This window comes from Plectropomus leopardus, chromosome 18 (assembly GCF_026936395.1).
Source record: "Plectropomus leopardus strain MGB_pleo_1.0 chromosome 18, ASM2693639v1, whole genome shotgun sequence".
Lineage (NCBI taxonomy): Eukaryota > Metazoa > Chordata > Actinopteri > Perciformes > Serranidae > Plectropomus > Plectropomus leopardus.
The window spans coordinates 220,613-242,064 of NC_142193.1; the positions used below are offsets into that span (position 1 = coordinate 220,613).

General features: G+C 40.2%; 1 protein-coding gene across 1 annotated transcript; it reads left to right on the forward strand.

Moving 5' to 3' along the window:
- Positions 1-586: 586 nt before the first annotated feature.
- On the forward strand, positions 587-21,452 carry clpp (caseinolytic mitochondrial matrix peptidase proteolytic subunit). The gene is made up of 7 exons (XM_042505376.2): positions 587-773; positions 11,490-11,591; positions 13,595-13,666; positions 13,745-13,841; positions 17,954-18,141; positions 18,250-18,355; positions 20,800-21,452. Exons 1-7 carry the CDS (start codon positions 762-764, stop codon positions 21,024-21,026), a joined length of 804 nt encoding a protein of 267 aa, XP_042361310.1. The 5' UTR covers positions 587-761; the 3' UTR covers positions 21,027-21,452.

Below are 21,452 nucleotides of genomic sequence, written 5' to 3' on the forward strand. Positions count from 1 at the left end.
TGCCATGATTGTATTTCATTTGTTATTTACAACATCTATTGCTCGTCTGTCCGTCCTGGAAGAGGGATCCTTCATGATCCTCTACCGCTTTTCCTGAGGTTTTCTTCCTTTCTACCATGTTTTGTGATAATGGGCTCTATAAATGAATTAATTGACTTGACTTGAGGGGCAACAAGGGCTAATCAATGGTCCATTTGTGGATCCCTCCTTCAGAGCGGCCACAAGTGGCCTCCCCACTGCAGACTTGTGCTGCAAGCCTGGGGGCACTATTTACATGTGGGGTATGTGTTGCACCGAATAGTAATTGGTTCCATGCAGGCACCCTAATTATGAGATACTAAGTCAAAATTATGAGATACTAAGTGATTAATTTGAGAAAGTTTTGCATTATAATGACATCAATTTATTATATATTTATATTAGCTATATTTTTTTGTCACATTGGTGGAAATGGGCTTCCATAAAAATGTGCCAAACCATGGCCGTGTTTGATTTCAAGCCAATATTCGGGAAATGGTGCTCTCTGTCGAGCAGCCGCGCAGTGCAGCCAACAGGACTCCACATGAATGTATTATAGGGAAGGGACTCTCTCATCAAACCAGTGACTGTGTTACAACGGGAAGCCAGCCGTCCTGTTGAGGGCGCTAAGGAAATCGGTCGGAGATCAACCGCCTACGAAGAAGAAAAAGAAAGCGGTTCCGGTGTAAGCGGGGGTCACAGAAGGCAAAGCAGAGGGGCACAGAAATCTGCAAGATTTCAACATGTCGATCCGAGTGAGTACAAACAGCAGTTTTAGGGTAACTTCCGTCAGCGCATTTGTTTCAGAGAAACCGGCGTTAATCTTCCTGTTAGCGTTACCAGTGATATAATTACAGCTTGCCGTGTTGAGCGTGTTAGCTACGTGCTGATAGCAGCTTGTGTTAACGTTGCCTTGAGGTTAATCATATGATTTTTGCTTCAAACGCCCCCCAAACCCACGGTGCTTCAGCGGACTCCTGCTAGCACCTGCAGGGTCAGGGTGTCGTGCCAAAAAGTGATTGTCTTTCAGAAATTGATTGCCGTCCGCGGGAGCGCGAGCAGCCTGTTAAAGCTGTGTCATAGCATGTAAATACACGTAACTTGATGTCCTTGGTAAGAGCACAGGTATGTCTTTGTAACACTTTAATGTTTTTTGAAACCCAGTTATCACAATTGTGGCCAAACACGTGTTGTGCAATATATAGTTTGATAAGGCATGACATTTACGCGTTTATAGATAATATTGTTGCCCACGTTGTTTGTATGTGTTTAATATGTCTAAAATCAGGTTTATATTGGGAAAGTAGTCTATCATACTTAACGGATGGATAATGTAAAAATAAAGATATAATCTCCTATTATCCCTGTGAGCCTGCATGATAACACCTGCTCTGTGCCTGAGATGATAACCACTCCAGTCCTTTTGACCTCCTTTTATCTATTGAAATACCTTTTGAAGAGCCAATACAAAACATAAAAACCTGCCAAAAAGAGACTGCAGCTCCTATCTTGTCACTAAAAGGCTGTTTCTGCCTCAAACTGGCTCGATTTCATTCATAGTGATATATTTGACTAATTATAGCTCAACCAATCCTTTTTTAACGTATGTAAATAGCGTTTAAAGGGCCAAAGCAACAAATAAAATGCTATTTTCAACTTTCCAAAAAGTGATTGCAGCCACTATCTTGCCACTGAAAGGTGATTATTGTTCACTCAGTCCTTTCTTACCTATGTAAATACCTTTAAAGGGCAAAGGTCTTCTTGCTAGCTAAAAAGTGATTACAACTCCAATCTTGCCACTGAAAGGTTGGTTGCTTCTGCCTCAAAATGACTAGATTCTATTCAGAGTAGGACTGGGCGATTAATCGGATTTTAATTTAATTAAATGAATGTCAACAGTCTTATAGGCATCTCTTTCACAATGTTGGCCTAAATCGAAAGTAATTTTTGGGCCACAGGCACTCATGCAGTGGAGGGCAAGTGTACTGCACAAGGTAAATCTTTCTATTTACATCATACCCTCCTATCAGACAGATAGCCAGTGCAATATATCAGAGAGTATACCCACTTGTTCCTTCATATCCTACTCATGTGCCTTGTAGTACACCCACCTCATCAGCAACCACTACATCATTGGCCACAGGGTTTTTCTTTTTCCGTTACAATACGGCAGGTGGCCACTGGGAAAAAATGGAAGCAAGGCTGACCAGCCCGCCTGGGGGCCTGGTAGCTTCCCATTAACAATGTTTGGGAGCAAATTTTTTCATCAGTCTGGTCGCATACAGTGGGACTGCACCATCACTCAGGTTCACCCGATATTGTCACTTTTTAATCACATTTACAGCAATATCTGTGAACTCTGTCAGATTAATTTCTTTTCTGAAAAAATATGTTAAAGATAATGCCACTGTTAAATAAAATTTTGTTCAATCTTAATGTTAAATGTTATATCTAAATGTTAAATAATAAATCTAAATCTTAAATATTAAATCTAAATGTTATATGTCAATTCTAAATCTTAAATCTTATATGTTACTCGAAATGTTAATCTAAACATCTTAAATCCATTTATCATTATTCTAAATATTTTAGCTAATATGCAAATCCACACTGCTGTTGGAAGCACCAAAATAAGAGCTTGATGTGAGAAACTCCTGCTGTGAGGAAAGCGGCTGCACCTTGGGAGAGGAGACCGAGTCACTGCAGCAGCTGAATTCATCCAGAGCTAACCTGCGACCCCAGCAGCCGGTAAGATGAGGAATGCACTGGCTGTTTTCAAGCTGTTACTACCGCTAGCTGACCGTGTTCACAGCTGCAAAGGGACTGTAATCTATTTATCAGAGGCGCGGGTGGCTGTGGTGCGATTTTTTTTTTCATCCTTCATCAATAAATGTTATTTATGGTGGAGGGAGGGTGATTGAGTAAGAAAAACATTTAGAGCTTCAGTGAGGGTCAAGATAAAAGAAAAAACACCCTTGCCACCCCCTTTTCTGATAATTTAAGTACAGTTTGGTAGAGAGTTTGGGTGTTTGGGTAGGGTTAACATAATTGACGGGGAAACAATCTCAAACACAACAGGCTCCACACAAAGGTTTGTGGACACTAGAGGACATCACAGTGGGCATGGACCTTGCTGACCCCCCGCCCTCTCCACCTGGTTCTGTCTTCTAGGGCTGGGCAATTTTAACTTAAATTATAATTTTTGCTTCCCTCAATTTTCGGGATATAACGATTATGTGAAGCATGATGAGTCTAACAATGTTGCTCCCATTTTGTCTTTCATTTTGTAAATTGAGCGCGACCTTTTCTCGTGCTCCAAAGTCCAAACAGAAGTTTCAGCATGGGTTGAAAACATAGAGGCACATCACACTGCCTCTCTGGTTGTTTTGAGACTTCTCATTTTGTTTCTCTCGCGAGAGAGAGAGCACGAGCAACAACGAACACAAGCGGGGAAGGCAGACGTGTATGTGTATGTGCTGGTGATATTGACAATGAGGCTGCAGTGAGAGGAGCAGAGAGTATGACGCGAAACATGTCTGTGTGATTTGTCAACAGTTGAAGCTGTTTGTCAGAGAATAAATGCTGACAAACAACTCTGAAAGACCCGAGACACGTTCCCACGTCTAGCTCGCCAGCTGCTGATTTAAGTGACAGAATTTAGCACCAAAGTTAGCAAGCACAGACCAGGCTCCCTTAAGATGGACTGTTAATATGGACCAGCTTTTCTCATTGTAGTGACTCCCAGCTTCTTCTAAACAGATAATGGAGAACTGTCTCTCTGCTGAGTTTCTCCTGAGTGAGTGAAACAACCATTGATCTCAATTCAAAATTTATTTTGCTGTTATTGAAACAGTAACTGTTATGTATTGTTAAATTATAATAGTTAGGTTAGGTTTTGTTATCATGTGAAAGTAAACAAACTACAGTAATGTGCAAGACGAAGAAGACAGTCATGGTTGCTAAATGTGTCTCTTGTTAGGGCCCCAGCACCGAACCTGTGAGGACCCTCTTGAAACTGAAGGAATTATTCTTCTTATTTTCTTTTTCTTATTATTTTTTTCTCAAATGAATTGCCTTTTTGAGGGCTTTAACATATTCAAAAAGTCATGAAACTTTGCAGACTTATCAGATCTGGTGAAAAATTTGAGATTTTAATGGTCTTGTGCGTGGGTGGGAGGAAATGTATCAGTTGATTTTCAATGAAGCAGCCCCCGCAGCACGTTTTATTTAGAGCTGTGAAACTTTGGAGGCCTGTGCAACACCCCAGTACCTAACAAAAAAATCTCTTGGGCCATACCGTAAAACCAACAGGAAGTCAGCCATTTTGATTTGAAGTTGTAATTTTGGTGTGTTTTTGAGCATTTTCAGGGGTTGTAATCTTGAGAATTTGTCCTAGAGCTTTCATCAGATTAACTTCAAATATTATGACTACCTTCATCAGACCTTTGACAGCAAAAATTGTTCAAATCATGAGTTTTCATCACACTGTGTGATCTGTATTAGGCAACAGGAAGTGGTATGTAATTTTGCTGTAAATGGTCCAATATGACCCAAACTTTACGTTTGATAGGAGTCCCGTCCTGAACACATCTATTTGACAATTTTAAGCAATAATGAGAGTGCCACCTATTGGCACAAGAAAGGCAAAGTTTTACAGTTAGATGTCCAGCTCCTAGCAGGTTGACTCAATTGATCTCAAAATGGTCTCCAAAAATCTTTAAGACGTTGATGATGCTTGAAAATGAATATTGAGAGTTTTTGTTGAAAGACGTTACCGAAGTTGGGTGGACAATTTCAAAGTTTGGCATGACATAAAAAACTGTCACTTCGCCCCAGATGGTCAGATCTTCACAGAATTTCACAGATTTGATGAGAGTCCAGGCCTGAAGACATCTGCAGTGCAATTTTGAATCTTACTCATAGCACCACCTATTGGTAGCAGGAAGTTACTTTTTTTACTCTTTGATTTTTCCCCTGTAGCAGGTTAACTTAATTGACCTCATATCAAATTAGAATACTGTAAAGAACTTCATGATGCACAGAAATTACACTTTTGTGTTTTCATCAAACGCTGTTGCCAAAGTTATGCATTATTTGCCAAAAAAATTGAAGCACTTTATGAGAGGTAAGGCATGCACCAAAACTCACCACACTTTGCACACACATCAGAAGTCCTAAAATGTGATATTTGATATGACTTTTTTTGCACTGATGTGCCAAAATGGTTCTGTAGCGCCCCCTACAAATTTCAATGAAGCAGCCCCTGCAGTACATTTCACCTAGAGCTGCAAAATTTGGGAGGCATGTGCAACAGCCCAAGACCTACAAAAAAGCCTCTTGGACCCATACCTTAAACCTAACAGGAAGTCAGCCAATTTGAATTGAATGTGAAATTTTGGCGTAATTTTGGCCATTTTCAGGGCTTGCAATTTTTTCGATCTTCTACAGATTTCATCCAATTTACTTCAAAATTTAGAAATCCTCTCAGAAGGCCTGGGACATAAAAGTTATTGCGTTGGTGACTTTTTATCACATCTTGTGGTTGTTACTGGGCTAAACATTTCCATGTCTCGCCATAAACCAGGAAGTAGTTTATAACTCTGAGGGACATGGTCCAGTCTTCACCAAACTTGATATGTTTGATGACTGTCTTGCCCTGAATGACATCTACATGACAACCATTACCATTACTTTTAGCACCCCCTACTGGCAACATGAAATGTCATGGAAATTACATGCTTTTTTCTTTGATGGAATGCTCCTACAGATTGTATACTATTGACTTCAAATCTTGCAACAAAACCTTTAAGACCTTGATGATGCCTCCCTCTGAAGTATAGGTTTACCATGAACACTGTTGCCATGGAGACCCAGTGGTGGCCGCCAAAAATGAAGTTGTTGTAACTTCACTTTACATCAAGCAATTGACCCCAGATTTCACAGGCTGCAGCCCTGAACATATCAACATCTTTAATATGATACTCACTGAGCCACCTACTGTCAACAGGAAGGACGCCTCGTAGCACAACTATCCCTTGATTTTTATTAAGTTTACATGTTTTGTTCGACAAATGATGTAGACCAAGATGCCACAGATTCTGTGTGTCCAAAGGAAATAATTAACCATATGAAATATCTCCCTCAAGGGTCCAAAGTTTCTACATACTTTTTCCAAGTTTCACTGAAATGGATGATTGCATCAATCAGAGTCCCTACAGTAGTCATGACTTGCATGGGTGTCCAAGGCTCGTTCATCGCTGCTTGCAGCTTTAATTATTATCATTTTTCCTTGAAATGAAATTGCTTTTAGAGGGCTTTAATATGCACAAAAACTCATAAAACTTTGCAGCCTTGTCAAAACTGATGAACTTGTTGATTTTTTAGGTCTCGGGCTTGGACCTATAAAAATGGCTCATGAGCGCCCTCTAGACAGTTTCTACAGAGGAGCCCCCAAAGGCCGTTTCACCTACAACTACAAAAATTGGCAGGCACAAGCAACACCCCGAAGGAGGAGACGAAGGAAAAAGTCTCTTAGAGCCATGTTGTAAACCCAACAGGAAGTCGATCATTTATTAGATTCATGACTTTTCGTCACACTGTGTGGGGGTTAATGGGCCAAACATTTCCATGTCTTGCCATGAACCAGGAAGTAAACAGGAAGTAGTTTATAACTCTGAGGGACATCATCCAATCTTCACCAAACTTCACATGTTGGATGACAGTCCTATCCTGAACATATCTACATGATAAGCATTACCATTTCGTATAGTGCCTCCTATTGGCCACAGGAAATGACATGAAAATCACATGTTCTTCTTTGATGTATATTTCCGACAGATTTCACCCAATTGACTTCAAATGTGGTCTCTAAGACCTTAACACCTGTGACATAACAACATGTGGTAAGAGGCTTACTTCCGTTTTTCAGTTGGTGGCACTGTGATTATCATGCTCAATTGACATGTTGATGTGTTCAGGGCTGCACCTTGATCACACCTGTAAAGTTTGGGGCCAATCGGTTGATGCAAAGTGAAGTTACAACATCGCAAAACATTAAAGTTGGAAACCAAGCCACGGCCACATGGTGTGCCGAAAAACTAAATTTTTAAAATCATCTCAGATCACTGTCTCTTGCATAAGCTCCCCCTACTGTCCACACCATACATTGTCACTATCACAAGTCCATTTACCCATTGAATGAATGCGACATCTTTAGTTAACAAAACCTTTCTTGTTAATGACATCATATGTGTCATAAGCGTGATGTTATGTTTTTTTTTTAAATCTTCACATTATGCAAGAAACCATAGAAAAGGCGGGGGGATAGCTGCCCTCTATATGAATTATTTAAACTGTAAAATTGTTTCTCTTGGTCATATCTCAACTTTTGAATGTTTAGCTTTGGTTGTTAAATCAATTTTCCCCATTCTACTACTTAAAGTATATCATCCCCTGAAGCCCAAAAAAGGATTTCTAGATAAATTTGCTGAGCTGCTGCCCAAAATTTTGATCAACTATGACTACATTTTCATCTCTGGTGACTTCAATATTCATATTGACAATCTCACTAACTCAGGCACAAAACTCATTCTTAATATGCTGGAAACATTTGGTTTTGCACAGCATGTTACAGGGCCCACACATAAACAAGGACACACACTTGACCTTGTTATCTCTAAAGGCCTTAATATAACTATAAATGCCATTCTGGATCTTGCTCAGATCACTTTTGTATCTTTTTTAATATTTCCTGTGAACCAAAACATGACAATGTAGTCAGATTCAATTATTTATCAGTGTTTTCTTAATGACAGTCCTCCAAATATGTTCATTTCTGAATACAGAAATCACACACTGTCCATCATGTCATCATGTCATCAGGCTAACATTGATAATAGGAAATGATACCTTTATTTTTATCACCCATCTGTAAAGTATGAGACTTCCTAAATATGATTTTAGACATATTAAACACATACAAACAATGGGAACAACAATATTGTCTGTAATTGCGTGAATGTCATGTCTGATCAAACTATAAATCACAAACACGTCTATGGCTACAATTGAGATATTTGGGTTTCAAGAAACATTAAAGTTTCATAAAGCTCTTACTGCGGATATAAAGTCATGTGTATTTACATGCTACGACTGTTTGATTCACGTGAGAGCAGCTGAATATGTAAATACTGGGCGATACAGCTTTAACAGTCACTTTTTGGCACAACGCCTGTCGGCAGTGGATGAATGTAGTGCCAAAGACAAAGGCTGTGAAAATACTTTTCAGTTTGATCGGAACTAAAATGACAGGTGTGAAACCTCCCCTGGACCATGGTCTGGACCAAACAGCCAAACCTTGGTCCGACCAAAGGAGGTGGTCTTGGTCCGGATCAAACTGAACCACAGTCCGGTTCATTTGAAGTGTGAAAGCTTTAATTTGAAATGTTTGGATATTTGTATCAATGACAGGAAATTTTGGCAGGCTAACCTGAAAGAAGAATGTTATTTTCATCAAAAAAAAAAATGAGACGTGGAATCACATGGGGGGAAGAGGAGACCTAATTCCACCTATTCCTCCCTGGACCTCAAATTTGTTCTACCATACTGTGAAGATAGCCTGCTTTTTTTCAGCAGTCTTCAGAATTAGGCAAGTTTCACACAGAATGCGTAAGCAGTGTGTGAGCAGTGCTGAATGTGTTGTTTTTGATTTTGGTGCCCCTGTTATCAAGTTAGAGCATTTACACTGCTCGCCTAAGCAGCGCTTGTCGGTTGCGTCTTGGCTGTGTGTCAGCAGCAGCACATCTAGAGAAACGGTGGCTTGCTGATTTTTTTTTTTTAGGCTTGCCATGCGTGCTTGTCAGCAGAAACAAACAGTGAAAATGGTGTTTTGATTATCATATTTACTTTATACCAGTTTTTACTGCAGTTTAAAAGTCTCTCCTTGTCACAGAGATGAAGAAATACAAAGACATCTGTTTTAGTCCAACTTCCCTGCTTCCCTTTCAAAACAAAAGCCATCTGACAGCCTCTCTGTGGACAGAATCCCATCATTTGGGATTCAGTACATCCATCAACCATCAATACCAGCTAATGTGCTGGTAAAACTGCAGATACATATAGCATGATTCAAAAATGGCTACTGTGAGTTGCCAAAGTCCTGTATACAGCTAGACCCAGTTTTGGAGAATGGACTTTTGAGAATTGAAGGAAGATTGAGTAGAGGATCGATGCCGGAGGAGGCCAAACATCCAGTCATTCTCTCCAAAGAGCAGCATGTTTCTATTTTAATTCTCAAACCAATACATGGTGAGTGAACCCACCAGCAGGTTCACACCATGGTGTTGCATGGAACGGATGATCCGCTTGGTAAGAAGAGTTTTTATTTCAGTTTTATGTCAGAAAAGTTTGGATGATGATTGGCTGCACACAGTGTTTTGTGAAGTGGAGGCCATTTTGAATGACCGGCCAATTACCAAACTCTCAGATGATCCCAATGATTTGGAACCACTGATACCCAACCATGTTCATATGAAGGGTAAACCATCTTTGCCACCTGAAGTGTTTGAAGTGTTCTGACCTGATGACCAGTATATGAGAAGGCGATGGAGGCAGGTGCAATACTTCTCAGATCTCAGATCAGGAGTACTTGCCTTTGCTCCAAGAAAAGTTGTACTACTGTACACTAAGGTTGTATGCTGAGTGTTTGATCGTTGATGGAGCTGAAAATGGACATTGTTCACATTTACACACAGTAGAGGCAATGAAAAGATTGTCATGCTGCAAATGATAATAGCCTGTGGATTCAATGAGGAATGCAACACACAACATATTATATGGTAATCAAACGCAGCGAACGCATCAGTCGGTCACACCAAGGTTAGGCATCTCAGTGGCGAAATACTAGGCTAGCTTCTTTAATAGAAATATTGTAGACAGCCCTGCCTTAGAAAGATGAGTGTGATGTAAGACTCTGAATTGTATTATGCTAAGTTTTGCACAGGAGGGGCTGTCATTCACTCTTTGTACAGCACTGTTCCAAACATCCTCTTCTAAGTCCTCCCCCAGTTCATCCACCCAGGCTGCCCTGATCTTCACAAGGGCTGTGTTTTTAAGGGAAGTTATACCATCACGTTTGTCCATTGTCAGTCCATTTGTGATGACAGAAGCTTTGGGTTAGGCATATAACATTATCCATGAAATAAAATTAGGACCATATCCCAATTTTTTTGAACATGCAAATAAATATGCCTATTTGACCCTATCAAAAGCTTTCTCTGCGTCCAGTGCAATAACCACCTTAGGCACCTCACTGGATGCAGGACAGTTAATAATGTTTAAGAGCTGACGGATATTTGTATATGAGTAACATCCCATTATAAAACCATTTTCATCCCCCAGAGATCACATCACGAATTGTGGTTTCTAGGCGCAGGGCAAGAGCCTTGGCTAAAATCTTTACATCACTGTTAAGAGATGGGTCGATATTTACCAAGTTCAGTGGTTCACCTGGCTTAATCAGGAGGGTAATTGATGCTTCAGTCAGTGAATGTGGCAGCAACCCACAGTAGAAAGAATCATTAAACATATCAAGTATTTTTTTTTCAAAGAACTCTATAGGGTATCCATTTGGACCAGGCACCTTCCCATTTTGCTTCGCCATTATGCATTACTGTTTTCTGTACATTTCAATGGGAGTTCAGTCTCAGTCCTGTGCATTGTGCTTATAAAGGCCTACAGATTTTTGAAGAAATTTTCCATGTCAATACTGAAGTTTGTCATTTGTGATGTATATAGATTTGAGTAAAACAAGGTAAATGTGTCATTCATTTCTTCTGGGTCAATATTTATTTTAGCTTTTTTCCCCTTATTTGTGGGATTTGTTGAGAGGCTGAGCAGCACTTCAGTTGGTGTGCTAATAAACGGCCAGCTTTATCGCCATGTTTATAAACATAGCCCAAGTTTTTGTAGAAATCTGAGCTAAAAATATGGGACCATATTTTTACAAAAATATGTTTAATAACAAAGATGATTATAGATGTACATTTTTACACCACTGTTATCCATACACGCTGTTAGTTTGAAAGGAAAAAAAATTTGAAGGTTATTATTTTTTAATAGTTTGAAGTTGTGAATTTTGTTTAGCACAGGGTGAGTTTAAAAGTTTAAATGAAAGCAGAACATTTTATAAATTATATTAATTTCCTATCTTAAAATCTTAAACAATAATGTTTCGCTCAGAAAGTGTAACAACTTTATTGATAAGTTAGGATTTTAAGGTTGTTTTTTTTTGTAGAGCGTGATTTGTCCTAATTCTCATGAGTGACTTGAGTTATTTGTATTCTTTTTCATATTGCTTCCATGTGTCAGCACATTTTTACTTTTATTCCTTTTTCTTTCATGGAAAGTCTGCCATAATTGTTTATAGAACTGTAGAAACCATTATGTGTTTTCTGCATGTCTGTGTCCTTCAGAGAGCGCTGTACATTGGACGCTTGACGCTGAATTGGAGCAGGCCCATCCACCACAGTGCTGTGTGGAGGAGTCCTCTTATACCCATAGTTGTGGAGCAGACGGTGAGTGACTTTAAGTATAAGCTGTGTTTGACACTGCTTTGAGTGTTAATGCTCCACTATGCAGCCTCATTCAGTAGGAAAGGTTCAATAAAGCCCTGGAGAACACTAGTGGTAAATCTATGCACAGAGAGAGCCCCAATCAGGGTTTTGTATTTGGGTCTGATGTGAATTTGGCCTCTGGTACCCAGGAAGGGATGACTTCCACTTTTTGTTGTTTTTTGCTTTGAACAAACAAAAGGACTGTGTATTTAGCATGAGTAGTGACAAGGAAAAAATAGGGTATAGAACAACATAGTATCATCAAACTGTCAGTATTTCCTTTTTATGGACACTGTTGTCAAACAAAACAATGCTAAAAAGACACGGAGGAGCTCCACACAGCTAGGAAAAAAAAACATGCATGGTAATAAAATAGCTTAATAAAGATGTTTGATTAGTAAATCAAGTATTATAGTATTATATTTGGCTGATATTAGACAGTGTGCCTATTTTACCATTTCCTGTTCAAATGTAACTGCAAAATAGTATACAGTATTATTGGATTAGTACGTAGCTGTATACAGTTAGTATGTATGCAGATGGGACATGGCATACTTCAAGAATATTTAGAAATTTGTGTACCAACTTTGTAGATTGATTCCAAGCCTTTCAGGCTTTCACTGGTTTCAGTTGAATTCAGTAAATATCAGCTGATTGCTGTTCAGTCACAGGAAATAAAACGACTGTGTATGTTTTGTATCTGCCAACGATCACACATTTAAACAAAGAGGGCAATCTAAATGCACTTTTTGCATTACACAGTCTTCAGGAATCAGAGTTTTCAATCATGAATGATTGAATGCAGAGGCTGGGTCAAAATTTAAAGGCATGCTAATTGGTTAATGAATGATTTTTTTTCCTGCTTTTTTTCCTTTCTTTTCTTTGCTGTCATATTCACTTGGCAGTCAATATATCATTAAATTACCTAATGGTATTATCCAATAAATAAAAAGTAGGACATTTAAAGTTTAATTTGACCATGTTATGTTGCACTGTAATACACATATGATGCATTATTATTTATGAAACTATCTAGCATGATGTTCGAATTAAAAGCTCCATCATGTAAATTTAAGTGCAATGTACTGATAATAGACGAACCTCTTCTAACTGCAGGACTCAGAGTTGAACTTTAGCTCTGTGCTATTACTCGCAAAACGAGTAACTTAAAAGTCTTGAGTATGCCTACTTCTTCTGTAACTGCCAACAGCAGCAAGAAGAAAAGAAGGTTGAAAATGTGCCTGTGGCCCCAGATCCCCAAATCATTACATCTGCCCCTGGTAATAATAATGTGTGCTCAGTGAGCAGCTGGATGAGACACTGAGCGATGCATCCTGATGTTTTTAAATAATGCCACTCAAAGTCTGACTAAACCTGAAACTAAAACCAAGTAGTCTGTAGAAGTCTAAAGAAGCCACTTTCCACTGCTGAAAATTTGTCTGTCAGCTCATTCAGACACCTTGGTGCTGTGAGGAGAAGTTCTGCCCTGACTGAGTGTCTCTCTCACTGCACTGCTGCTGGACCATTTGCTGTTTGATCCATGATAATGAAACGCAGTGGAAGCACATACGACTTGGCTGTCAAATAATCAAATAATTTACTTTTTCTGAAGTAAAAGTCGTTCATTGCATTACATGATTGTTCAACACTTCTGCTGTCACAGTGTTTTGTCCTTAGAGTGTGAGACAGAGCCCAATAGCGTGAGACTCACGGCAGAAGCGTGAGAGCTGGCAACCCTGGTAGGGAAAAGACTAACAGAATGTTTAAATAACTGAAATAACCAACATGGGCAAGATTCCATTAGTTAGAGGTTCTGAATATCGATTTCAATTAATTTTCGATTAATTGCCCAGCCCTAATGCTCACACGATGAATCTTTTTTTGCTCGTCACAGCACCAGATAGACTAGAATGTTTGTGTTGTATAAGTTGAAACATTCTGCTTTTTTGTTTTGTTTTTTCTAGGGGAGAGGTGAGAGAGCGTATGACATCTATTCTCGCCTCCTGAGAGAGAGAATCATCTGTGTTATGGGGCCTGTAAGTGTCTCCCTGGATGTGATCGAGTGAATTTTCTCAAAGTGAATGTGTTCAAAGTGGTCTCTGTTTTTCACCCAGATTGATGACTCTGTAGCCAGTCTTGTTATCGCCCAGCTGCTCTTCCTACAGTCAGAAAGCAACAACAAACCCATTCACATGTACATCAACAGTCCAGGTAAGATGACGGTCTCTGATGGTCCCTTATAGCATCTGGTGGTCTCCGATGGCCTTTGATGGTCTCTGATAGTCTCTGGTTGTCTCTGATGCTCTCTGGTGGCATCTGATGCTCTCTAATGGTCCTTAATAATCTCAGATAATCTCTTATAGTCCTTGGTCTCTGGTGGCATCTGATGCTCTCTAATGGTCTCTGATGGTCTCACTCTGATAGTCACAGATAGTCTTTGGTGGTCTCTTTCTTGTGCCAATAGGTGGCGCTCTTAATATCACTTAAAATTGTCATATAGATGTGTTCAGGGCAGGACTCCTATCAAACATGTGAAGTTTGGGTCATATTGGACCATTTACAGCAGAGGTACATACCACTTCCTGTTCACTTCCTGGTTCATGGCAGAACATGCAAATTAGATGCCCCATACCGATCACACGTTGTGATGAAAACTCATGATTTGAATAGCTTTTGCTGTCAAAGGTCTTATGAAGGTAGCCATAACATTTGAGGTCAGTCTGATGAAAGCTCTAGGACAAGTTCTCAAGATGACAACCCCTGAAAATGGCCAAAAATACAGCAAAATTACAACTTCAAATCAAAATGGCCGACTTCCTGTTGGTTTTACGGTATGGCCCCAAGAGACTTTTTTGTAGGTACTAGGGTGTTGCACAGGCCTCTAAAGTTTCACAGCTCTAAATAAAACGTGCTGCGGGGGCTGCTTCATTGAAAATCAGTAGAGGGCGCAACTGATACATTTCCTCCCACCCATCCACGAGACCATTAAAATATCACATTTTTCACTAGACCTGATAAATCTGCAGTTTCATGACTTTTTATGTTAAATGTTTTAAAGCCCTCAAAAAGGCAATTAATTTGAGAGAAAATAAATAAATAAATAAATAAAATAATAATAATTCCTTCAGTTTCAAGGGGGGTCCTCGCACCGTTCGGTGCTCGGGCCCTAATAATAATAATAATGATAATAATAATAATATTAATTAAAGCTGCAAGCAGCGATGAACAGGCCCTCGTACCCCCATGCAAGTCAAGGCTACTGTAGGGACTCTGAGTGATGCAATCATCCATTTCAGTGAAACTTGAAAAAAAAAGAATGTAGAGACTGGACCCTTGAGGGAGATATTTCACATGGTGAGTATCCTTTGGACACACAAAATCTGTGCCATCTTGGTCATTCAAAATTGCACTGCAGATGTCTTCAGGCCTGGACTCTTATCAAATCTGTGAAATTTTGTAAAGATCTGACCATCTGGGGCGAAGTTACAACAGTTTTTGATGTCATGTCGAAACATCGAAATTGTCCACCTGACTTCGGTAACACCTTTCAACGAAAACTCTCAATATTCATTTTCAGGCATCATCAATGTCTTAAAGATTTTTGAGACCATTTTGAGATCAATCGAGCCAACCTGCTAGGAGCTGGACATCTTGCTGTAAAACTTTGCCTTTCTTGTGCCAATAGGTGGCGCTCTTATTATCACTTAAAATTGTCATATAGATGTGTTCAGGACGGGACTTCTTATTAAGCGTTAAGTTTGGGGCAGATTCATTTCACATTCACAGTATCATTTCCTCCCACCCATGCACGAGACCATTAAAATATCAAAATAATAATAATAATAATAATAATTCCTTCAGTTTCAAGAGGGTCCTTGCACCATTCAGTGCTTGGGACCTAATATTAATAATTCCATCAGTTTCAAGAGAGTCCTTGCACCGTTTGGTGCTTGGGCCCTAATTAAAGCTGCAAGCAGCAATAAACCGGCCCTTGCACCTCCATGCATGTCAGGGCTACTTGCTGGACGCCGACTGATGCTGCTGCATCTCTCTGGGAAAGGGCAACACTGCAGTGTGACAAATAAGCCAGACCATTAAATATCAAACTTTTCACCAGACCTGATAAGTATGCAAAGTTTCATGAGTTTTGGAATATGATAAAGCCCTCAAAAAGGCAATTCATCTGAGAAAATAATAACAATAATAATTATTATTCCTTAAGTTTCAAGAGGGTCCTCTCCCCGTTCGGTACTCAGGCCCTAATAATAATAAATCCAAAGATATCAAGAGGGTCCTCACACCCTCAAAAAGGCAATTCATGTGAGAGAAAATAATATAATAATAATAATAATAATAATAATAATAATAATTAATAATTAAAGCTGCAATGAAGCGATGAACGGGCCCTCGCACCCCCATGCAAATCAGGGTTACTGGCGTGACTGCGACTTTCCCAATCTTTAATATTAGTGATGGTCGGAAAATGCATGCAGAGAGTTTGGACCAATGAGTGAGATTTTTGACATGGTGTAGTATTATCCCATGGCCTCTAGATGGCGCTGGAGAATGCAAAAACTACGTCATCCTGGTCCACATCATTTGTAGACCAAAGCACGCACATTTCATGTAAATCAAGGGATAATTGTGTTACAAGGTTTTACTTCCTATGCCAGTAGGTGGCGCATTGAGTATGATGGTTAACTGCCATGTTGATATGTTCAGGGCTGCCACCTGATCACACCTGTTAAATTTTGGACTAATCGATTAATACAAACTAAAGCTACAGCAGCTTCCTGTTTGGTGCCCAATACTGCATTGCCACAGCAACGGCGTTCATTGAAAACATATGATCTTCACAAAGAGGCATCAAGAAGGTCTTAAAGCAGCTTTTGTTACCAAGTTTGAACTGAATGTGGTCAACCTGTAAGGGGATGCACCTAAAAATATAAATTATGTGATGTCATGTGACACCGCCACCTCCTGTTTTCAGTAGGTGGCAGTATGCCAAAAAGTCAAAGGAGCCATGCAGATGTGTTCAGGTCAGGACTCTTATCAAGCATAAGAATTTGGGGCAGGTTGGACAATGTCTGGCAGAGTTATAACAACTTTCTGTTTTGCCATAAAAATGATGGTGTCTTATGGTCTTTTATGGTCCCTGATGTTCTCTTATGGTCTTTTGTGGTCTCCAGCACCCTCAAATGGTCTCCGGTGATCTCTTATAGTCTCTGATGGTCTATGGTGATCTCTGATAGTCTCTGATGGCCTATGATGGTCTTTTGTGTTGTCTGATAGGCTCTGATGATCTCTAGTTGTACCTGATGGTCTCTGAGGTTCTCTAGTTGTCTTTGGTAGTCTCAGATAATCTCTGTTATAGTCTCTGATGACCTGTAATTGTAGCTAATGGCCTTAAATTGTCTCTGCAGTAAAAGTAGAGGAACCGTGTTCAGTTTCGCCCCTGTGCTGCTGCCAGCACCTGGCACTCCACTGGCTGATGAGCTGGGAGCTCCTGGGGAGGACCAGGTGCTGGCAGTGGTACAAGGTGAAGTCAAACACCACAAACTGCGATGACAAATGGCTACACATGGCTGGTTGAATATCAGCAAGTATCTCTAATTCTCCTCACTGTTCCTGTAAAGCAGAGCAGTTTTTTTTCCTGTTTGTGTCATAAAAAAGGACAAGCAGCATTCAGTAGGCTTCCTTCAATAAGTAAGTCAGGTAGCTAGCTAACACTAGCTAGCTAACCCTACACGTTTCAGGGTTTGATTTGATTTAGGAGTTGTAAAGAAATGTTTATGCCCTTCCAACCTCTCTGAGTAACAAGTCTCAATATTACATGATGCACCCCAGGCACAACGCTTACCTTGAAATCTGCATAACCAGCTTGAAGATAACAGAAATCTGAAACAAATGTGTGGGAGTCTATGGGGCAAAGCTGTTTAGTTGTCAGACGTTTGTTGGAGCTGCCCAATACTGCGCAATGATTGGCCAGTCTGCTTTTCCAGGTGGGACTTAGCAAAGAATCAAGTGTTTTATGTTTTTGTTTTCCCTTTACTTTCTTTGAAATTTTACACTGAAGCTTTTCTAGTTTACATTTTAACAGTTAACATTTCATTTTTTATGAATAGCCATTTCATAATATCATGATTTCCTTTTTAAGTTTCTTCTAATTATACAGATTATAACAATTTAATAATAGTTGATCAAGCAGTTCTTCTTTTAATGTTCATTTTAATCTTGATTGTGATTAAATTAAGTAATCCATCAGAAGCATGAGCTTGTAAATAAGTAGATCCATGCCATTTCTTTTCCCTCCTCTTCTTCAGGTGGTGTGGTGACAGCAGGCCTGGCCATTTATGACACTATGCAGTACATCCTCAACCCCATCTCCACTTGGTGTGTTGGCCAGGCAGCCAGTATGGGCAGCTTGCTCCTGGCAGCAGGAACGTCAGGCATGAGGCATTCACTTCCCAATGCCCGCATCATGGTCCACCAGCCTTCAGGGGGCGCCAGGGTAAGCTCTTCTCCCCAGGCCCTTTAATACTGTGATCTTAAACCCTGCCTGCAAAGGTGATCACTTCACTGAAAGAAGGAAATCCTTATGAGAACATTGTGTGTGCAGGGTCAGGCCACAGACATTGCAATCCAGGCTGAGGAGATTCTGAAACTGAAGAGACAGATCAATAACATCTATGCCAAACACACTGGGCAGCTGCTGGAAACCATTGGTAGGTTCCACTCATGTTTGTCATAGAAAGGTGATTACATGGGATTACTTGTCCTCTGTGCCATAATTGTACACACTCTACGCTAGTTATGTGCAGGCCAGGGTTTTTTTTTAAATTCATCCCAACCCAGTCCATTATTAGCACCAGTCTACCCTACCCGACCACAAAACATGTAGAAATGCCCCAAACCAGAGCTGAAAGTTTCTGGTAATGACTATCACTAATAACAACCTGCTTGCTCTTGGCTATATTGTGTGCCATTTCCAGATAATCTTACTGTAAGATGTGTTTTCTGTTTAAAAAGTCCAAACTAGGAGGGTAGCAGGTCACCCATCTTTTAAGGGGTGACATTTTAAGTTTGATTTTGATCTTAGCTGTTATCCTGTGTGGTTTGTTTACATTACATATTTCATTGAGTTAGTGTGGACAGAAAGATGCTTGCTGTATCTTTCTATGTATTGCTGTATTAGGCGTACATATTCACAGAGGGGATTATTGTTAGAAATCTTTAATATGTATACTATTAGGATTTAAATATGTGGGACTTCAATTTCCTGGTCAAAGACTATATAACTGCAACCCTGAGGGCAGTAGCCCTGATTATAAAGCTTACTGAGCATTTGAGAGAAACAGGCAGAAAGAGAAAGAGAAACAATGGGTGGTGGGTTTTTTATTAACCATCAAATTGAAATTGAGCAAATTGAAATTGCAAATATAAAATATGCCACCAGAAATTCCTCATACCTGGCCACTCCCACGTATAAGTGGCTTGTCTTTCTATTATCGCTCGTATAACACACCTATGTGGCCTTGGATTGGAAATAATGACTGCTAGTGTGGTGGCTGCAATAGAAATAAAGCTGCTAATGCTTTGAACATCCATCGCCATGCTTATTGGCATGGCTATGGATGTTATCGTAGAAGTCACAGAACGTCACTCAGTGGTTTTTTATTGACATTTCAAAAATATTGCTTAAGTTTTGCACAAATCTGTAATGGAAACTCCCTGCTAAGAGACAGAAAGAGAGAGAAAAACAGAGAGAAAGGAGGAGAAACAGAGAGAAAAAGAGCGAAACAGAGACAATTTTTTCAAAATTTCGATTAAACACAATTACAAGATGACTGCGTTTCCATTGATGATATGCGATTTCTCTCGTGATGTTATTCGACTTTCCTCTCACAATAACATTCTTAGAAGCATGGAGGCAGTACTATATTCTAATGGAAAATGACCCTCACGAATACACGATACCAAAGGCAAGCAAGTAGAGTAGAGCCGGGACCATGTAGTGGAAAAGCACCATTACGCTGCCCCTCACTGCGAAAGCATCAACTCCCTCTTGCCCCAACAGACAAGCCAAATCAGAAGCCCAGGTTGTCCTACTCTCTATTGGAAAATGACTGGACACCAAATGCCTCCTCCATGGTCTCAACACCACTGCCAAACACTGCCTAATCACAGGCCAAGCCTTAGAGCTGCTCAGACAGGACACACTGGGGAGGTCAGTGGTGCATACAGGCACCAATGACCTCCACAGCCTCCACCTGGGGACTGCAAAGGCCATGACCAAGATGGCTGAGATGGCCTCAAGGGAGTTCCCTGAGAGCAAGGAGAATATTTCTGCCCTTCCTCCCAGGACAGGCACCCTACCACATGTCATCTACAAGACAAACATGGAAATCTCAAGGATTGAAACATGAGATCTCTACAGATCTCTACACCCCCTAAGCAGGGGTGGGCGATACATAGAATATACTCGATGTATTGTGGCGTGTTCCACATGTGATGTATAAAGTGACTTTATCGTGGCTATCAAGTATAAATTGTTACGTAATTTTTCTAAGTCATCAGCTTTTAGGTTCTCTTTCTCTCATGCAGCTCTTTGCCAGACACACAAAGCAGGGTGCAGTCTTCTGCTGAACAAGGAAAAGCCACTGAAATCTCAATGTCATCCTTCCTTGTCAGCTTGTGAACTCCACTGAACATCACTGGTGATTAGTACCTGCAATGAATGACTGTTTAGTTTCCTATTCAGACAAATGGTCCTGAAGCCTGTCAGGAGTCAGTTTCAGCAGAATTGATGACTTCCTACTCATCTTCTTGGTTCTGTTCTATAAAACAGTCCAAAAAACCTTTACCATACCAAATATACACAAATACATAACTACAGAGTAGTTATAAAAAACATGTATTAAGATTTTTAGCTGTTTGAGTAAACAGTGACATGTAGAGATTTTGAGATGCTATAACAGAAGTAGGGAGTTCATCTTTAACCTTGACATTTATGAACATAAGGTTAAAATTCATGTGCACCTGAAACAATGGACACTTGGTCTGTTTGTAAATGTCTCCAATAGAGATGTTCACAACAGTAGATTCCATTTAATGAGATGTTCATTAGCTAGCTGCTGCTCATTTCTTTCTGCCTCTCTGCCCTTTTTAGAGAGTGTGATGGAAAGGGATCGCTACATGAGCCCCATGGAGGCGCAGGACTTTGGCCTCATCGACCGGGTCCTGGTCCACCCGCCCCAGGCAGGCCAGGATGAGCCTGAGCTGGTGCAGAAAGAGCCAGCAGCACCAGCCAGTCCCTCTCCACAGCCAGAGTCTGCAGCCCCTGAGCAGGCCCACCCTGGGACAACACCCCCATCCTCACACAAACCTGAGCCATGAACCACCACCATTTCTTTGTTTCTCTTTCGACCCCCTGTCAAACATATGAGCAGACATCATGCACAGATCAGAAAGTGTCATCCTATGAAGTTACTCATCCCTTTTTTAAATTCAATTTGCAATGTGGATGCCTGGAGTCTATGAAATCAAATTCAAAGACGTAACCGCTTAAAAGATTGCAGTCACCTTTTTAACAAGCTTTTTGTTACTCAACTTTGAATTACACTCATATTAAGTTGTATGTCAGCTGAGCTGTATTTGCAGAATGAAAGCTCAGCGACATGAGATGCTGTGGGCAACATTTAGCCATTGAGCCATCTTTGTTCTGTCACTGCAGACATGTCCACCGAAGAGAAGAAAGGACCTGTATGATCTGTATTTGTAACACATAAATGTTATCATTTTGACCATAACAGAAAAAATGGA

Coding starts and splice junctions, on each gene's coding strand:
- clpp (XM_042505376.2), top strand. Junction 11,592..13,594: donor CCATAGTTGTGGAGCAGACG/GTGAGTGACTTT, acceptor TGTTTTTTCTAG/GGGAGAGGTGAGAGAGCGTA. Junction 18,356..20,799: donor GCAGCTGCTGGAAACCATTG/GTAGGTTCCACT, acceptor TGCCCTTTTTAG/AGAGTGTGATGGAAAGGGAT.